This window comes from Temnothorax americanus, unplaced genomic scaffold, assembly GCF_048541705.1.
Source record: "Temnothorax americanus isolate GAGA-0224 unplaced genomic scaffold, ASM4854170v1 Scaffold14, whole genome shotgun sequence".
NCBI lineage: Eukaryota > Metazoa > Arthropoda > Insecta > Hymenoptera > Formicidae > Temnothorax > Temnothorax americanus.
The window spans coordinates 3,570,257-3,590,496 of NW_027509275.1; the positions used below are offsets into that span (position 1 = coordinate 3,570,257).

The window sequence follows — 20,240 nt, forward strand, 5'->3', positions numbered from 1 at the left end:
TTCGTGTATGAAAGAGCTATCGCTATCCCTTTAGTCAAACTCATGTCTGATACCTAATCCGATCAATCCGATCCCGGCTTATAGCTCCATCAACGACATATTAATCTTATTTTTCTGCATTTCCGCGGAGGTCAAACTGCGTACAGTTCCTGCATCGATCTGTAATCGCATCTTTGAAAGCGCGCGCACGCAATTTGCTTAAAGTGAATCACTCTATAATTATCCCATAAGGAGCTGTGGCCGTGATCGTGTATCTGCAGCGATCCTTTTAATTTCACGATCATATACCTAATTATGTTTTACAAAAGTGATCATGGTTATCTTTCTAGTAATTACGCCGGTTGAAGAACGGTGTTTATTTGTATTTATTTTTTAGTCTCAGTTTATTAATCGGTTACTCACATATAAAAAATACAATACGTATAGCATTTATATAAAAAAAAGAAAAAGTAATCTAATCTCTCTATATGTACAATTTTTTAAAAATATTAAAATTTCCAAAGAACATCAGATTTTGCGCAAGAAAATTTAAGAATAGTTTATAAATATTTTTTTAAAACGCAGAACATAACTGAGACGATATATGCCAGAAACTCGAACTACATTCTACTTCATCCACTATGCGCCCTTGTTTTCCTACAAATACATTCACCACCCTCATTGACACCACCTTGGCAGTGTGCGCGCGCGTGAACAAGGATGAATATTCCTTTAATACAATAATTAAGCCAAAGTGATAATGCTAGAGCCAAGAGCCATCGATCATGTGCACGACACAATCGAGTGGGACGTTAATGACGGTCGGTAGAATCGCTGACACGTGTCTTCGTGTCATTAAGCCATGTCGATTCGCTTCGATCGGTGATGTCGGCGCGTGGCACTGCAACGGAGTTTCTAATCGCTCAAGGTTCGCATTCACGGTCATTTGCTAAGATCGCGAGAGCATTATCTCTCTCTTTTGTCTTGTTAGGATGTGGTGAAAAAAAAAGTATTTTTTCGATCTTTTCCTCACTTCGATTCCGCGTTACTGCAATCCGCGTCGCGTCGACTCCAGTCTAGAATTCGCTATTCCTTCAGGAACATTAAGTGGATATATTTATGACCTCTCATCCAAATTGTATTGCAACTTTACGTACTTTTTAGATTGCAATCGTCTAAAGATTAAGATTCTTAAGGACTTATATATTGCGGCATCGCAGGGCTGCTCTTTCTTCTAGTCTTTTCCGTCTGTTGAGTGAAAATCGTCGAACCCAGCGATTTCTTCGCGGCGTCTATATTTTTGCTGCTAAATTTTTCCATGGCCCTGGTGTAGGAACCGGTACAGATCCGTCCCCAGACTTTCCGGTCCTCCGCGCACTGCCTATTTCTTCCCTCGCTACACGTTCGCTGGACGTCGCTCTTCTTCGCGACCCTGCAAACGTCCTCCTTTTCTAGAGACGCGCTAGAGCCCGTGACGACCTGCACATCCTCCCACGATACGTTCACGTCAGATTGCACGCTGGACGGCGTGGGGCAGCTACTGTCGCTAGACAAGGAAGAGGATCGAATGAAAGACGGCGGTACCGTCAGCTTCATTCGATCTTCCGACTGACTATCGTTCGAAGGCGGTTCACTTTTTGCACGAGAATTCATTTTGCAACCGCCAAGACTACTATCTTGATTGTCATGAACAAGATTGTCGTTCAAAATAATTTTCGCGATCGACGTTCTTTTCCTCAGATTTTCTAGATTTTCTTTGGAGGTACTTTGGGAATTGTCCACCCGCTGTAGAATATCTTTGAGATTTACGTTCGCGGAATCGGCGCCAAAACTCGGTTTGATTCGATCGATCTTAGATATTCTGGGTCCGGGTTTTCCATTAGTCGCGACAACAGTTTTAGAGGCTTCGCGATTGTCTTTGGCCGTGACAGTTATGTCCGGATATATATAATTAGGTAATCTCTCCTTTTGACGTATCGAAACGGTAACCTTCGGCTGTAATTCTAACGACTTTGGATATTTCTTTTTATTTTTGTCTTCGAGCGTTTCCATTTTGCCAGACATAGCACCTTTCACACATTGTTTGTATTTTTCATCTATTGTGGTATCGAGATTGTTTTGAGTATCCGCGTTGTCGACGAAGATACTTTGTCCATTGTTCTCCTCAGGTTGCAAGAGCGACCATTCCAAGGATAAATTCGTGTCTTCCTTTTTTATTAAGCCCTGTGAAATATCGACAACTCTTTCCTCAGTATTCCTCGCGCAATCCCTTTCATCCTTCGTGGGATCATCCTTCGTGCTGTCTCGAGTCTCGTCTTCATTGTCGTCGTCCTCGTTGCCGGAATCGTTATCAAGGCTCTTTAAGACGCCCTCATTCTTCTCGTTACGCTTCCTGAGTTCCTCCCAATTCTTTCGCGGCTTGTAACTCGTTTTTCGCCTGACGATCTTACTCTCGGTGATGTTGATGTCCGGGATAAAGAGACGCAACGCCTTCGTGCCAGTCGGGAACGTCATCTCGGTGATCCGCCTCTCGGACATGATTGCTCTCAGGCTCGTTCTCGAGGCGACTTCCTGGTGCTTGTTAAAGGCGGAGACTAGCTGCGCTACCGTGTATTTCGGCTCCTCATTCTCCGATTCCGTCGAGCGATCCTCCTTGTCGTCAGAGTTGTTGGAACGACTGGACACGTCGGAATGTTGACGTTCGCAGGGACGTTTGTACGCATTGACGGGCGCTGCGTTACGGCACAACGGCATCTCATCGGAATCCTCCGTTAAGGTGTCCGACTCGACAGACTTGAGGGAATCTAGATTTTCCTCGGATTCCGAGGTGAACTTCTTCGGGGTCTGCGGTTCCGCGTTCATCGCTGCGCGTTGCGAATCATTATTCAACTCGACGCACGAGTGGTTCCGATCATCGCTGCTAAAATCGTTCGGTATCTTCGCGTCTGTCGACGAAACGATTGGCACATTTTGGTCAATCTTCCGCTCGATCTTTTCGGATGTTAAATCGATCTCCGATTTTACGTCGGCGACCAAGCGATCGTCGCTGATCGACGATGTCAGCCTGGAGGACGCGATCTCGGCGCCGAGTTGCTTGAAAATCGGCAACATGTCCTCGGTCCTCGCGCGCTGGTAACTCTTCCTTCGTCGTTTCAGGCATTCCAGACTTCTGTAGATATCCAGGACACCCTGAGACTTTGACAAGGATCTTAAACCGTACAGTTTCTCGCGGGACTTGCTGATTACGGGATTCATCGTAGCGACGGCACCGGCTCGTCCGCAATTGATCGCCGAAGATCCGTTCAGTAGACACGCCTGAGACTGAACGCGATTCAGACTGCGTATTCTCGACAATATACCGCGACTCAGGCCTTGATTCAGATTAGCCTGCGATCGGCTCTGAGCTTTACTCAGCAGTCCCTGCGTCTGTTCTTGATTCAGCAGACAGCTCTGGCTCGCGCAGCTCAGGCTAGTCCTGGAGGAGTTCAGGCTGGCCTGAGAATCCGCCGGACTGGGTCCCTCGCTACCCCCCAAACTCGAACGACTTCCGGTTAGGCGATGACTTAAGCACATTTCGCTTTGACTGAGTATGCAATCCTGTAAGCCCTGTTGACGATGCTGCTGATAGTTCTGGTCACTTTGGACGTCCCCTTGACAGAGACTCGCCTGGCTGGTCGCCTGGCTCATGAGCGCGGCCCTCCTCAGGTTTTCGCGACTGACCACGCGCTCCAGAAGAACCTCCCGCGATTTCGACAGGTACCTTCGCAGATGCGGCGACGCTTGCGTTGGGGCGCCGCGCAGCCAGTCGTGGCGCAGGCATTGTTTCGCGGTCATCCGTGCACTTGGAAAATGAAAATAAAATTTACTCCTCGATACAATTTATTTGAGAGAACCTAAGCGCGATGAGTCGTACACGTTGTTGGACTCGAGGACGCATCGAATTACTTTCAATGTATGACGATGTAAGCTTTTTCAAGGTATTCCAAACTTTCAAGATTCTCCAGAATTTCCAGTTTTTAATAATATCCGAGACCGCGATTCGAGTCTTTATATGATGAAATTATTTAAAAATTCTCAAAAGATAGACGCTCGAACGCTCGTCGCTAGTCCTACGGTGATTATACCTTGGGTCTAGCACCAAAAGCTTTGCGACGAAGTCCTTTGCCTGCGCCGAGACATCCTCGAACAGCTCTTCGGGGAAGTCCACCTCTCCTAAGGATATATTCTGGAAGGTCTCTCGATCGGTCTCGCCACCGAAGGGCGAGAACCCCGTCAGCAATACGTAGGTTGTGACACCGAGTGACCTGGAAAAGAGAATATTTTCGTAGACGAAGGAAACCCGAGCTGTGCATCTGCACAAAAAGGGTAACGAAACACTTGACGTTTGATCTTACCACATATCGGCTGCCAGCATGATCGGCTCGTAATGCAGTATTTCAGGCGCTGAAAGAGAAATGTAAACACGATTGAATGGTATGGAAATGTACGCGCACACACAATAGTCTCACGTGCCGAGGTCTCTCCTCCGCATACGTCCACTTATTTCGTGTCCAGTGACCTCGCATGTGACGTCACTCGAATTCGCAAGCGTCATTTTTATTTACGTATGAAAATTGTGGGCTGATTCGCGAAGACGAGACGGGTCGGTTCGGGATGATGCTGCGAAGGTGATTCTACGCGTCGCCGTTTCAGCTCTCGTCGCCTAAGATCGTCATTATAGTCCCGATCTGGCTCCACGCGAAGCCCCCGTAAAAGTTAGCGCGAGCGCGGAGCGAGGAGATACGATTGCAATAACTGTTCCGGTCTATCGCCGTCAGAATGTCAGACCGGATTGCCTCGGCCGATGATACGATCTTTAAACTACCCACCGTCGACCCCGCTGATCCTATTATTTCGTAGACAGTATGCGATCGTGCGCGGTGGCGACACGCATCAATTAAATCGCGCGGCGGGTAGTCCACCGGTTCTACCTATTAAGCAGACGGATTTAGAGCACCCGCCTGTCTTAACGGGCGTAACGGTTACTACCTCACCGCTTGACATTTCGCTGTTACAGAGCGAATGAGAAAATGAGATAAGTGGGCGGGCGAGACCGATTGAAGTCGACACCGGCGATGATTAATCGGTAAATAATTTTCGGCGAGTCCGAAGGAACGCGTCGCTTTAAATTGCAAATCATATTTGGACTTACGACGGCCCGACGCGAAGAAGCATTGTTCGCGCGAGATCTCAATTTTCGCGAGGTAGGGACAGAGATAAAGAGAGAAGGAGAGAAAAAAAAGGAAAAGATCGCAGAAGGGGGGACGTTAATTCATCGGCCGTCCGACTTTGTTATTTACTTCGTTCCTCGACGTAAAGGCCACGACGCGTCGATTACCTTGCCTGGAAACAGCACGATTTGAAGAGACCGACGTCAATTACAGCAGGGGGAATCGGGGGGGCCGTCACCGCATGTGCGTATGCGTATATACGTAACGGGGGAGGGGCCCCCCTCCGGGCTTTATTAAGGGTGTGCGTCTGCGGGCTTGGCAGCGTGCAATAAGGCTAACGTGTCAATTAATATCGATTATATTTGCAATTAAACCGCGCGGCAAAGAGCAAAGAGCGCGGACGTACCACCTGGACGAGTTTCCCTCCGTGATTCCTTGGCACCGAGTAATGCCCGGTATACGCTATCTCTCGACAGTTATAACGCGGCAATTTATATTTTTGTGTTCTTGATTAAGGAAGTTTGTCAAACCGCTATCGGCGCCGATCTCTCGGCGATCTCTCGCAACTGGGCGTGCTCCGAATTATTGCGTGCTCAAAAGAGATTTATAAACTTTCAAAATCTCAAATGACGTTGATACGCGACAGAAAATCAGAACATTTCTTCTAGAAAATAATAATATAACGAAAGACTGTCTTATCAAAATAATGTTTTTGTTATCTTAACAGGTTTTTATAACCATTACATAGTACAGATACTTTCGGCATATATATATAAAAATACTTTCCCTTTATTCTATATTAATTTTATTTATTTTCATTTTTATAATTAAAGATTAAACTATATTTACTTTTTTAATTAACTTCTTCTTACATAAAGAATAGATCGTTTCAGATACTCAAATTGAAGCTTGAATTAAAAGTCTTCAAATCATTTTTTTGTTTGCAGTAATTTTTTCTCAAAATTGTTTGATTATTTATATGTGCCACTTAAAAGTTAAATTTCTCATAGATAATGTAAGTAAAGTCGCGAAGTAGTAAGTATACTGAGAATTTTAGAGAAGACCGATCACTCACCGACATAATCCGGCGTGCCAAGAATCTCCCGGACTTCGGTGCCCTCGAGGATCACTCTCGAGATCTCGAAGTCGCACAACTTAACATCGCAGTCAGGAAAGGAGCCCATCATGACCAGATTTTGAGGCTGTAAAAAAACAGGGAAACAAGTTTTCTACAAGTCTACACGTGTAACGTCTAATGGGAAAAGCGAGCGAACAGACTCAAAATTGAGCCTCTCCGAAACCGAACTGATTAGCGTTGCATCTTTTTATAAATTTCTCAAATTTATCGGAGCACGCGATTGATACCTATATTAATATAACTTGGTTAATGTTTTCTACTTTCTATTTTATGGAGTCGATCGGTTTGGCTTCGGACAGGTTAAATGTTAGCTACTCCATCGTACAATCCGCACGATCAAATCGCCTTGCACGATTTTATCTCACGAAACAGATGGTTCTACTGGGATCGCGTTCGTACCTCGAAGAGCAGAACTGTCTGTCGCCCGTTTTATTGCGGCCGTAACCAAAGGGATGCGATCGGTCTTCCGCGTGCTCGTGCAGATAAGGGCGCGCGAGCATATTAACGGCGTGAGGAAGCGATTTCTGTATCGCGTTACAGCGTGCCCGGTATCGTTGCCGGTTCCTCCCGGTGAATGGAATTTCGGTGTACGCGCGTCGTTTAGATTACGGAATCGCGATTCGACGACCGCACTTCGACGATCGCTTCAGAGATGCGCGCACAGGGTTGCATCGTGCAATCTTCCGCATCCGGTAATCGTCCCTTTACTTTGAATTCCATGCTCGCTTCGGGAACGACCTCGAAACAGAGAGGAGAGTTCAACGAGCGCGCAGTGCGCGCGGCTCGACGGAACGCGGCGTGCCGTCTTCGATGCGTCGTTTTTACGACGACCTCCTGGTGAATAGTGGCGTTTGTCTGCCAATATAAATGCTATCTCGATGCCGGCCACAACCGAGTCGCTGTATTCGTACTTGGCTCTGCAACGACGTGGCCGATCGATCGTCGACGAGGGAAATAATTAGTCGCGAAAGACATCGGTATATACAGAGCCGGCGCGATATTATCCCTAAATAATTTATGAAAATGTATCGGAGTTGAGAAGGGTAAAGAGCATGCGAACTACCGCGCTAACGATTTGCGGCGGATCGCCGCGAATTCAAAGACACGCCGACAATCCAATTACCATAAATCAGTAGTAACCGGCGTGTAACGAAGGTCGCTGACTATCGAAGGCTGCATTATTATAATTGCTGACATAATCTGGATCGCAACGATTCTTGGACGATTTGACATATTTTTTAATTTTATATATCGATCAGAATCGTGACTTTCGCCAGCCGCCAGATCGTTCGTACGAACCGAGCGCATAACGCACGTATACGCGTATATTCGCGTGTGGAGCAACAACTCGGTTGAGCTAGATACGATAAAGCGGTAACTAGCCGTTCGTAGGTGTCGACGTAAGAAGATTATTTTCTTTGCTTCGTGGCAAATAGGAGCACGCATATCGAGCGTCCAGATCAATCCATCCTCACTTGAAGACGAAACGCGACGGAGGACGACCCTTTTTCGAGCCTCGTCGACGCTCATCGTCAGCTTGGTCAGCAATCATCGTCGCTTTAGCGGGAGGAGCCTTGGGGATTTTCACGTAGGCGCGCCTGAATATTCAAAGTTTCTCTTGGCCGCTCGCGCGCAGCTAATAAATAATGACAAAAGACGTAAAAATAAATCTCGCCGCGGCCCTCGGAGAGATACGTAATTCCCTCGACGGGGCCATTACGTGGCGGGAATATTACGCGGCCGTGCTCTCCGCACGTCGGCTTTACGGGCGCAATAATATCGCGCGGAAGCTCGCGAACGCGTGCAACCGAATGACATGCAGGCCACACTAGTGGGAAGACTATAAAGAATAATGCGCGCGGCTCGCAATCGCGCTCGCGCGAATCAAAACGGCGAACACCGCCCATCTTCGTCCACCGTCCTCTCGCTCTACAAGTGGCCTTTTACAAGAGATTTATTTGTCTCGCGTTTTTCCGTGAAACGACTGTCAATTAAGCTGAGAGCGCGAAGTAATTCTCATTCAGGCTGGCTTGCCATTGCGAACTCGGAGAGATCGGATGACGCGATCGCGGCGATCGAATTAAAGATCGAGCGCGTTCTCGTTGTACGCGATTCCAATTTAATTACGATGAATTCGTAATTCGACGAAATAAGAAGCGCGATCGATACGACGCTTCATTTCCCAGAAACGCTAATCAAACATTTGGACTACGATACCGAGCCTGATGTACGAGGGATTTTGTTCTCGATTCGGTCTTGTCCATTGGAATTGAACAAATATCAAATTTTAGAATATAATTTGTAATGGAAATATCGAATGCTAACGTAAAAACCCGAACATGTATGCAAGTTGAAACTATACGTAGTATACGTTAATATCTTAATGAATCGCTATATACGAATTCTGTAAATTGCAAATGACAAATCAAATGCGGAGTCTGATCTGCGTGGTCGCCTTGAGCGTTTTGTTAATCAATTTCTTTCAGCATCATGACATTGGTAAATATCTGATGATCAACTCTTCGGGATCTCCAGAAAGATACGATCGGCAATCCCACGCGGATCGAATCGACGAAATCCTTTCGCGCTGTCCAAACAGACGTGTGGGCTCGAACAAATACAAGTACGTCAGTGTCGCCTGATTATTCAATCTATTTGTTCTATGTGGAAAAATATATTGTATCTGGCTGAACCAAACCGGTGGAAAGATCTATGCTAATACGTCTCGGATATAAAATCGTACGCTGCCAGGTGCTGCAGTCGTAAGACTACCTCTCGATCTTTCAGCCCGAATACCCGGTCCGTCGCGTCGCTCTGCGCGATTTCCCCTTCGCGGGAACTCTCGGGTTATCGGGAGTTTCTCCGGTTATGGCAGGCCAGACGCGCAAGTACCCTACGGAGGAGGTAGGAAACCAGGTGGTGATTCACCAAGAGCGTGTGCACAACCGGCGAAGGACCAGGGCGTGGTCGTCGTTCGCTGCAACACGAGAAGCGGCGCCGCGCGTATTCCGTTTTCTTTTCTTCTCTGCTTTTTTTCTCTCCTCCACGTCGATCGAGCTTTCGCGCGATCTTTCTTATCCGCGGCACGCTCCCCCGGGTATCGCAGTGTGGACGGTACTGGACTTGAGCAGCATCCCGCGATGACCCGGGACAAAACCGAGACCCGAGTCCAATCATCTGCTCCGTTCTGTTTTCGTCTTTTTTCCCTCATCTAGCTCTTCATTGTGGATGATCCTCCGCGAAGCGTGTTTCACGTGAACGTTTCGACCCGGTAAAATTCCTCATAGCTCCTCGTTTCTCGCGATGCGGTTCGGAAGGGGAATCCGAGGAAATCGCGCGCGTGGAACACGGCTCGTTCAGGGTTCCTGCGCAAAAGCACTCGAACCTCCTTTTCTCCCTTTTTTTCTCACGTACATGCTATATATGCCGCACCGCCAAATACGGCAGCGACTTGTTTATGGAGCGCGGGAATAATGTTCACGTCTCGCGCGTACGCAACGGCGCGTACGTACGCATACATACGTATACGTACGCTCCGCCACGGAGCACTTACGAAATAAATCAGGTGGTACCCATTCGTCGGGAACTTGAGCAACGATCAACTCGTAGTAGGTCAAAGTTAATTTATTGCATCACTCCCTCGCGCGCGCGGTAAACACCAATCGACCCATGACTGATGCACGCGATTGTCGCGATTAATTGCGTTCCTTAAATTAATCGCGTCGCTCGATCAAGGATCAACTGGGACTCTTTGTTTCGCGCAGGAGTAATCGAACTTTCGGCTTGACGTGATGCAAATTGACCTTAACTCGCGCGCGAGGGTCGCGAATAAAAAACGCAAGGCGGACGTTGGCAAACGATCCTGCTACCTCGGTCGAGGATGTTGCTCGAGTTGCTAAAGGCTCGATGACCTTTTTCTCTCTTTCTCTCTCTCTCTCTCTCTCTCTCTCTCTCTCTCTCTCTCTCTCTCTCTCTCTCTCTCTCTCTCTCTCTCTCTCTCTCTTTCTCTCCCACGTGAGCTATTTCGGCGAGGATAACGAGGAGGAATCTTCCTATCCGTATCGAGCGATTTCGACGACCTCGTCGAATCAAAATGTACTTTACGACGCAGAGCCGCTTTTGCATCTCCCACAGCGTGTTGTTGTCGTCAGCTTGTTTTTTTCCGTGAATATCCACGCGATTTTACAATCTGATACATGTTCACCTCGCAACGCTAATCCGGCTCGGCGTCGATCGTCGCGTTCTTTGAATAACGTGTTAACGTCGAGATAAAATGTATGTAAAAGTTGTCCGAACAAAGTTCTAATTTATTGCGAGAGAAACGAGTGCGAGAAACGGCAATAAGTGATGCGAGCGCTGATGGAAAATGATAAAAAATATCACGCTTGCTGTGCGAAAAGAAGAGTCGACAAATATCGCGGAATAAAAGAAGCTCCGAACTCAAACGAGTCATACCAAGTCCAGCGAGACGGCCGCGCTCCGTTTTCCGAGACTTCTAAGCCGCCGACGTTTTTATGCAGCGCGCGAACAGCAAAGGATTGGAGCGATAAAACAATTACTGTCGAGATTAAAGACCGTCGGAAATTAAAGACCTCTTCCGTGTAAATGTCGTCGACTGTGCTATACCGACGCGTCTGCGCTTAATCGACGCCGTTGAAGCATTTTATGACTGAAAAAACGAAAACTTCACAAAAGTAAAACAGTCCGGGATGTTTGCTGTCCGTATGAGGTCCAGACACTCAGGAATAAAAAGAGTACTGTCGACTTTGAACTTTGAAGAATAAAACGAGCTCGAAACGAGTCGTACGACGTTCAATGGACAATTTATTCGTCCCGAAACGCTGCCGGATTTTCAAAGCGCTGACTAAGAAGAGTCCCGGAATAATTTGTATAACATCGACAAGAAAAACGTTATGCTGAAAGCGCGGTACGTCTGGAACGCGGGTTTCTTTTCGCTGATGAACGACGAACGAAATCAACACCGTCGACTTGGAAGAGAGAAACATCGCTCGCGAAGGTGTCTCAAGTTTCGAAAGTCCGGCCGACTCGTCCGTTTTCCATCCTCGTTCGTCGCAGACGCGAGAGACAGCGTTCCCCCCTTTTTTTTTTAATTTTTTTTCCGCAAAGCACTTGTATGTAAAAGTAAATTCGATTTCCGTAGATGTCGAAACGACCCGCTGCCCTCGCCATAAATCGAAACGAGGCGGAGCTGCCCCGTGTATTCGATTCCATTTGAGCGCGAATGATTTTTTTTTCCTTTCCTCTCGTTGAGTCGCGCCTCGCGCCGTGATCGAGAAGAGGTCCTATGATCAAACATCAACCGCCCGCACGTGTGTACCTTTGTCTGTGCACAGCGTAAATGGCAATTCCAATTTGTTTTCAAGAGCTTATCGTTCATCATCCCACACGATCAATAGCGCAACCGATCGCAATTAAAACTGTCCTCCATCGGGGGGTAGACGCATTATATTGTTTTTACGGAATGGAGACTGTCGCTCGATGATTGTCCAAGCTCGCTCGATCAGTTAATCACGCGTTGGACTTTGATATATCTGACTTACGTATATAAGACATATCAAAATATACACGGTCGATAGTTATATCATAGTGGAATAGATTCGACAATGGGGAGTCACCCTCGGATCGCGCATGTTATTCGTGAAATTTCTCAACGTCTTCCTCGTGCTTCCACCTCGTGTGCAAGCACGGAGAAAACAGTTGGAAATTTCTGGCGACGCAGTCGGTTCCGGGATCCGGATACACGAGAGAAGCGTGACAAGTTCGCATCGACCTTTTATGGGTCGAACTTACCTTGATGTCCAAATGGGCGATATTTCTCTCGTGGAGGTAGGCGAGTCCTTCCACTAGCTGCCGCACAAAGTGTACAACGTCACCTTCGAGGGGCACCAAATCGCCGTCGATGAGCGTCTGCAGATCGCCTCCGGGCGCGCTGAAAAAGAAATCGCCGTTTTTCTTGGGATAATATAATCGAAGATGGATTATGCTTAGGATAGTTAACGTCACGTCACTAACGAGCTACGAGCGATCATTATTTTTTCCCCCATAAACCACCCAGCGCTATCCCTCTAACAATAATAATTAATATTATGAAAATTTACGTATATAAAACAAAATATTTAACGTAGTGAAAAAGAAGGAATAGGAACGGAGTACTTACTATTCCATGACTAAGATGATTTCCTTCGGTGTCTCGTAGACATCGTGCAGTCTAACGACGCGTGGGGATTGCGAGCACAGAGACAATAGGGCGATCTCGTGTCTCAGTTCCGCGCTGCAATCGGCGTTGAATCGGTTCCTGGACGAGTACTTGGCCGCGTAAAGTATGCCGGTCGATCGCGACCTGCAGCGGTAGACTCTCGCCCACTGACCGCTGTGAAGTTTAACGAATCCTTTGTTAATACTTATATACGATTCGCGAGAGGGAAAGAAAGGAAAAAGAAATGTAGAGCCTCCCCCGCAAGACGTAGTCCTGCGCGATACTCCGTATACTTTGATCTCAAACCGTCGTGAAAAATCACCGGAGATAAATTGTATAAGATACGGAACGATGCGCGCACGTGCGAGAGTAAAATGAAGCGTAATGTAAAATGATGGAGAGAGTGACGGTACAGTTTATATTTGCAATTGTCCGTTGCTCGTTCGATCGAATGTTCCGATGCAGTCTTCGACTTTTAACACCGATTGACTTTGCGTATTCGCGATGAATTCATTTCGTCCTTGAGAAACAAGTCGATGCCCGAACGTTACCGCCTTCCCCTGACATTCTTCATTACTCGAATACTTTTCTCTCCGCGACGTTTCTTCTCTCTTCCACTCGTCGCATTCTCCTCTCCGCGACTTCGACGTTCTCCGAAAACGCTTCGTTTTCAGGGGACTTACCGATTTATTGCGCAAAAAGCGTACGTTTTCTATGGAACCCTATCAATTTTATTTTCTATTTCATCGCGCGGGAACTTTTTAGTGTTTTATCTTTGATTATCGACGGCTGTCCGATGGAATAATTCATATTATTTCGCGCTCTTCGTCGTACTAAGAATCTCATACTCGCCGTCGAGGATTCCGCGCCCGCGCCCCGGTCGTCTCTTCGGCAAGGTCGACACCGCGGCGCCTGGCAAGGCTGTGTTCGTAATGCGTACCTTACGTTTTCACCCGTATTCAAGCGAGCGAGCGAACCTTTATCCACAAGAGAGAGTGTTACATAAACAGCCCATATGTAAGATAAAATCGTAGGTACCATCAACTTTCTACATTGACATCATAAATATTCCAATGTTCTATTTTTCCGTTTAACATCGACGAACGAGAATTCTTTACGGAACTTATTTATGATTGTTTTCTACATTTTTGGTATGTAATCGATTAATTAAAATCATTGAATCGGAGGAAATGCGAGGGTAATCTCGGAAGGTTTAAGAACCGGAACTGCAGTTGCCACGTGAAAAACGTGTCTCGCGTGCAAATTGGCGACGACTCATCGCCGTGGCAATATCCGCCGCGTCCTTTCGCGGTCGCGGAGATAAGGATTAATGAGCATCTGATAGCGCGCCACGCAATTAACTTTAATCGATTCCAATTTTAAAGCCGCGCGCCGATGTGTACACTGAATTTTTCTACCCCTCCCGGATACGGAGAGATATCCGACTCGCGCGAGGAACAAAGGAAACGACGGAGAGGGCGGTATATACACGCTGCAATTTTTCCTGCCCTTTACCGTGGGGCTCAAGGCTCGTTCCCAAAAGTAATTATCGCGGGCGCGGAGCGGATATCAAAGAACGCGCACACGCGCGCGTTGAATCAGTGAGACACACACGCCGGGCCACCGCGATGATACCCGCTGTATACGGCATAATATATTAAAGCATTCGCTATTATTAAAGATCGGTAAGGGCGGTAATCGTAGAAAATTAGATTTTAGCGATCAATCGCGTAATGACGGCGATCGGGAAGTGTTGAAAGCCGAGCGAAGAGACGCGCTGAATAATTTATGAAAATTTATCGTCCCTGGCTTCACTTTTTGCCTCCGCCGATCACAGACACAGATATCGTATTGAGAAAAAGCGTTTTATTGTTTATAGTCTCTGAGTACACTGTTTCAGCTTGAGTTGTTGATATTTCAATCAAGAATTTCAACCAAGAAATATCAATTTTAATTTTTATTATTAAATACATGCAGAGGAACGGATAAGAGGAAAGAATATTTACGGCCAATGCGCGTAAGATGTATAACCGCGACGAATTCACGTACAAATCTCCATAAATATAGCGATTATGTCCATAACTCGATCCAGCGATATGGCGACTGTTTATATATGTTACGCGAGACGCCTTTGTGCTCGCCATGTAGCAACAGGTAAATCAGCTTCATTGGCGATGCAAACGCATTGCACTGCAGCACTGCGAGGAAATCGCAGGGGCTGATATCGAGCGCGCGTGGAGTTAAGGTTGATTCACACTATACGGCACGGACCGTCACGTTCCGACAACGACACGTACGTTCACGTACGTTAGACAAGGATGGAGACAATAGGTATCCTTGTCTAACGTATGTGTCGTTGTCGGAACGTGACGGTCCGTGCCGTATAGCGTGAATCAACCTTTATCAGTGCGCGCACCGACGCTATTTGAGAAATTAAAATGACGCATTAACATACCCATGAATATGAAACGTTTTAAAGTCGACGCGAGTAAACTCGATCGCGCCTCTCTTGTCACGCCTTCTCGAAAGGGAGCCACTATATCGGTTTCGGTTAACAACCGTGCGATCGATACCGTCCCGATTAATCAATACCCCGTTGAAAAACCGGTACTGTCCCACATTTATTGATTTATTAATTAATTAATTTATTCGTTTCGTTGAGACACCCCGATATGTGAAAACGCGACGACGAACTGGGCGAACCGCTTTAAAAGTCTGAATCTCTACTCTGACGCAGTTAAAGTTTTCCCACAGATAATGTTAATCAGCAATTTACATTCTGCGAAGCTTAAAACGATAAATTTGACGATCGATCGATATCATTATTCGAAAAATGTTCGTCGCACACGCAGGAGTCGTTAAGTCGATCAATTTTATAAAAATGAAAGTAGCTCGACGACGGGATAACGACGCGCGGATAATTCACGTGCGGCTCTCCGCCCGTCTGCGTGCGTGCATGCAACAGGCGCGTTTTTCGTGCGATTCTAAATTAAATTATTAGCGCGAGAGAAATTGCAGGTTGGGCAATCGGCGCCCTATTACCGATGCCTCGTCATTACTGGTCGTCGGCGATCATTACGGGCCTAATTCGCGCGGCGATTAGCGGCGATGCAATACATATGATTAATGCGCGACGCGCGTCACGTATCGTTGCGTATATTGCTACCGTGCGTAACGCTTTGACAAATTATGCGTCGCATCCGAGGGTGATTGATCATTGTGCGTGGCTCGTTGCACGCGATGCGAGCCGCGACGAGGAGAAACGAAAGATCGTCGGGAGTAAATAACGCGCGACTCGCCAAGCTGAGCAGCTGATTTTCGTGAAAAGTTTAAGAATTCAAGTCATTTCAGACTTTTTGTTAAAGATAATCTCTTTTTTATCTATAATAATGTGAGAAACACCGTTATATATTGCACGTATATAATTGTGTTTTATAACGTTTTAATCAGCGGTACTTTATAAACGCATGCTAGATGAAACCTCGCAGTTTCCGGCGATATTTTGCACGACTCTGAATCATATTACGAATCGTAAATCGACTCACCTCGCGAACGGTTTCGGATCAATCTCATAGTGCTCCGTGATAGGTCCCGTCTTGACCACCCTGGCGAGTTGCGCCTCCTGGACAAGGACTAAGCCCTCCTTCACGTGTTTCTCGCTCCACTGCACTCTGCATCTGCCTCTGCATCTCTCCTCGTTGACCACCCGCTCGTTCGTCCGCTTCGTCTTCGCACATCTCGCTGGGGACGCTTGGAGACTACGGCGTTGCGGTCCAGGCGACGTCTTCCTGATAGACGACATCGTGGGCGCTTGATGATTCGACTGATGGTAGATCATGGCAGCTGGATCGTGGAATTGGTATCGCGTAAAAAACGCGCGTATCGACATACGCGCGCAGCGGAGACCTCGACGCTTGGCGCACTCGTGTTTCACCTCTGATCTCTCCTCCTTCCCGCAAATTTTCGCAAACTTCGAGCGATTGACCCAAGCGTGATCCACCCAAACGCGCCACTCCGACGTCCAAGCTCTCCGTCGGACTCGCGGACCCGCGATCTCGATCCGGACGACTCGACCCGCACTCTCGCTCTCAATCTTACAGCCTGCACTCTCCGCGTTCGATCTCCGCTCGATCGGCCACGCACACGGAGCGAGCCAAAGCGCGCGGTGTCATTCTGTCATCGAGAAGGTGACGGCTCTACCTCGCTGTGCGACGCGATCGATGCCGATCCTCACATCTTGCGGCCGCGCGCGTTAGAAAGAGAGAGGGAGAGGGAGAGACAAGAGGGACAGAGATCGCGTGGCTCACGGTCCAGCGCCAAGTCTGAAACTGACCGCTGCCGGAGTCAACGAGAGCGCGAATCTCCTTCTGCGCGCTCCTCTCCAATTCGCTCTCTTCCTTCTTCGCGCGCCGGAGAGCACGCCGTGAGTCCGACACCGACACCGAGACCCCAGCCATCTCCCTGGACCTCCCCTCGATCCTCCCGTGTCCTCTTGCCGCGGCGCGATTCTCCTTTTCCAGGGTCAGCTTTTGAAATCCTTCTCCTCGTCTGACTTCGTAATTATAGGTGGACATGAAATAGCGTTTCAATATGTAAATAAAGTAGCGGGACTCATTGTTCCTCTCGCGCGAAAGAAAGAGACGCGACTCGTGGTTTGACGATTGTAATTTTACTGCCGACTGCGTACATGTATATAGATATTCGTAATGAAATTATCGGTATATACCTATGTGTAAAATTGTATACATACAATATTACATATTTTATATTGTATACAATACACAGATATTAAAAGTAATTTTCATATAAAGAGTAGAAGTCGGAAAGTGAAAGCATCGTGAGAATTTTTACTACCAAATCTCTCGATCGAGGCATTCGAGCCTTTTACGCGCTACATTTCAAGTACCTAGCTTGGGATGAGATGCCTATTTAATCAGGCTAACGACCGGTCGATAGGCCACTCGTGGAATAAGAGCCGATCGTACATGCCACTTTTAAATAGCGTGTCCCACTGCCCACTCAGTTCTCGAAACGTCCTACTTTTCCAAGCCTGCGTTCGCGTTGCTCGCGATATACTTTAGAAATAGACGGTGTTAATTAGGCGTCTGTACCTACGCGATATTTTCGCTCGATTGATTCTTTCAACGGTTTACGATTGTCGGGAATTATCAAGCCGCGTTCGTTTGCAAGCCGCGCGAATCCAAGACGCCAAGAATATCTCGACTCTCGATGGGCATTCACGGAAGTGTCAGCACAAAGAAGCATCCTCGATCGCGTTACGATCGACGCGCGTGCAAGAGCCACTTCGGCGTGGAACCTGGAAAGGAAGCGGTTCACCGTGTCAGAAATTCTTTTTTCCCCTTCTTCCTCCCTTGTCTCCTCGAGGCGCAACTTATGCACATGCATAATGGACTCGCGCCCGCACATCTACGCTGCGGTCGCTGCGCGACTGGATTCCACCTACGTCAGAGAGGATACTCCATAGCATCGTCGCCACTACTACATCGCCAGAAACGGCGCCGCGAATGCAACTAAAAGTAGCAGCAGCACCGCAGCAACAACAACAACGACGACGACGAAATATCCAGTTCAAAAAGAAATGGAAAAAGAAGAAAGAGAAGAAGAATATCGTTGTCGAGACGGGACCACGTAGTTTCTCAGGTCAGGGCTACTCTGTTAGGAAATAGTGCTAAAATGAAAGAATGGTGGTAAAGCAAGAGAAAAAAGGCAAAAAGAATATGATAAATAGAGGGAAATTTATTGAAGAGCTGGAATTAAATTTTCTTATTGCGCTGAGGAAACAAAGATCTGTTAAATTAGAGAGTTTATCGACAAGTACGATCTGTCCATGATTTCAAATTTTTCATACGTAATCCGATGTGTCTCGTGAAAAAAGTGTTTTTCTGATGGTTCTAACCGGAAATTGGAATTTAACTTCTCTGAAGTTTTTCAATACAACGTTTCATTAAAATTTTATTATATTTTTATACAGAAATAAAAAAGATCGAATAATATCCTCCTGTTTTTTAATATTAGAAATTTCAGTTGGACTGATGTAGGATGATATTCGTGACAATCAAAAGACATTGGTATCTAACATTGAGTTTATCTCCCGTATCATGGGATAGACTTTTTTCTTCGCATCTCCGTCACGGAGCACCGAGGAGGAGATCTGGTTGTTTCAGGAAGAGATCCGTGTAACCGGATCGACCTTTAACTACTCTCGTTACAATAATGGAGGTTGGTCGAAGGGCCGGTCGCGCGGTAATTGGAAATTACCGTGTCGTCGCGCATGGTGGGTCACGAGAGCGGTCTCGAGAGCGCGCCAACAAAAATGCGTCCACATTGGCGTCGGGTGCACCGGTATCTTTTCGGCGGCGGATTTATCAAGATGACCGGGATTGCGGGTTCGCTCGAAATAATCCCGGAACAACCTACCCCCCGATTTCCGCGAGCGCGTGCATGAAAAAGTCGCGAAGATCGAAAAGAAGAATCCTCGGCGGTGCCATCAAATTTGGACGTTAGAGATCTCTCGATCCGACTTCTTCGCGAATCGACTCCCGCACTACCGTGGACGAGAGAGACAAATACGCACGGGTCTCGGCGCCGTCGGAGAACGCGGAGGCCGGCCGATTTTTCGCGTTTGACGCGCACATTTTCGCTCTTTATCCCGGACGCGAGAGATAAGCGCGCTTGTAAAAGCGTCAATATGTTAATGAACGCGCGAGGGGGCCTCACCTTCAAAGTTTTCATCGCTTCCCGGAAACGTGCTTCGAGTACCGATCTGCCATTTGAACACTGCTCGTTATGGAATGCGTGCATTATTGTAGATATATCTCAAAATAAGTAATAAATACGTCCACAGGACATTGACTTTAACGTCTATCTCTCGAGCAATCGGCTATCCGTACATTAAGAACGCCGAAAGTACCGTTTTCTTCGTAATATCGTGGAAAAGTGGAGCTCAGTTCAACGCCACGTATCGCGTGGGACTAATGGTAATTAGGTTGGACCTGGACGCATACGGAAGGCGAGGAGAAAGTGCCGCTGTGTTTGCGGGTGCTCATGATCGAAAGGGAGGATCCGCGCCTGATGTTTGCGACGGAATTTGCCGCAGGATGTTGCAAGGCTGAACCAGTGCTCCCAAGCCTTGTCCATAAATATATCGATGCGTGTAAATTCGATACCGGTATTATTGGCCGACTCTCGATAAAATATACGACTATTTAACACGCGTGTATATATCATACCTCTTTTTCCCTCTCTCCCACATTATCCGTATATATATAATACAATAAATTGAGGTAAATTTTTCACAACTGAAGAATTAACTATCCTTTATTTTGTGTCGAATAAGGTTCCGATTATCAGGGCGAACATCTTTGCTGGCGTAAATGCTCGGACGCGCGTCATTCGCGCGTATCGAGGCGCGTTGAAAAGAAAGGGAAAAAGAACTGGTTCGAGCTCTGGTCGTCGAAGGTAGGGTTCGAACCGCGAATAGACGAGCGGCTACCCATATCCTTGGCACACGATCTCGCTTGGTGCTAATTGCCGGTACTAATTGCTTGTCACCACGCTCGTCGCGGTGATACTCGCGCGTATCGCTTCTACGTACGACACCGAACACTCTTGGGGATACGAGGCACGTCGCGTACGCGACACGATGACTGTCGATTCCGACAAAGGACCGACAAAG

The 20,240-nt window shown here is 47.2% G+C and overlaps 1 protein-coding gene across 1 annotated transcript; it reads right to left on the reverse strand.

Annotated features, from left to right (window-relative positions):
• Positions 1 to 8: 8 nt before the first annotated feature.
• On the reverse strand, positions 9 to 17,006 carry LOC143894420 (uncharacterized). The gene is made up of 7 exons (XM_077400651.1): positions 16,090 to 17,006; positions 12,506 to 12,718; positions 12,139 to 12,277; positions 6,265 to 6,391; positions 4,374 to 4,422; positions 4,104 to 4,283; positions 9 to 3,820 (listed from the first exon to the last, which is right to left on the reverse strand). The coding sequence occupies exons 1-7, from the start codon at positions 16,431 to 16,433 to the stop codon at positions 1,171 to 1,173; spliced, it is 3,702 nt and encodes a 1,233-aa protein (XP_077256777.1). The 5' UTR covers positions 16,434 to 17,006; the 3' UTR covers positions 9 to 1,170.
• Positions 17,007 to 20,240: the final 3,234 nt, after the last annotated feature.

Excerpts from the sequence above, each read along its gene's own strand:
- LOC143894420 (XM_077400651.1), bottom strand. The coding sequence starts at position 16,433 with ATGTCGATACGCGCGTTTTTTACGCGATACCAATTCCACGATCCAGCT. Across the intron at positions 12,719-16,089 it reads GATCCGAAACCGTTCGCGAG|CGGTCAGTGGGCGAGAGTCT; the intron begins GTGAGTCGATTT and ends TAAACTTCACAG. Across the intron at positions 4,423-6,264 it reads TGGCACGCCGGATTATGTCG|CGCCTGAAATACTGCATTAC; the intron begins GTGAGTGATCGG and ends TTTCTCTTTCAG.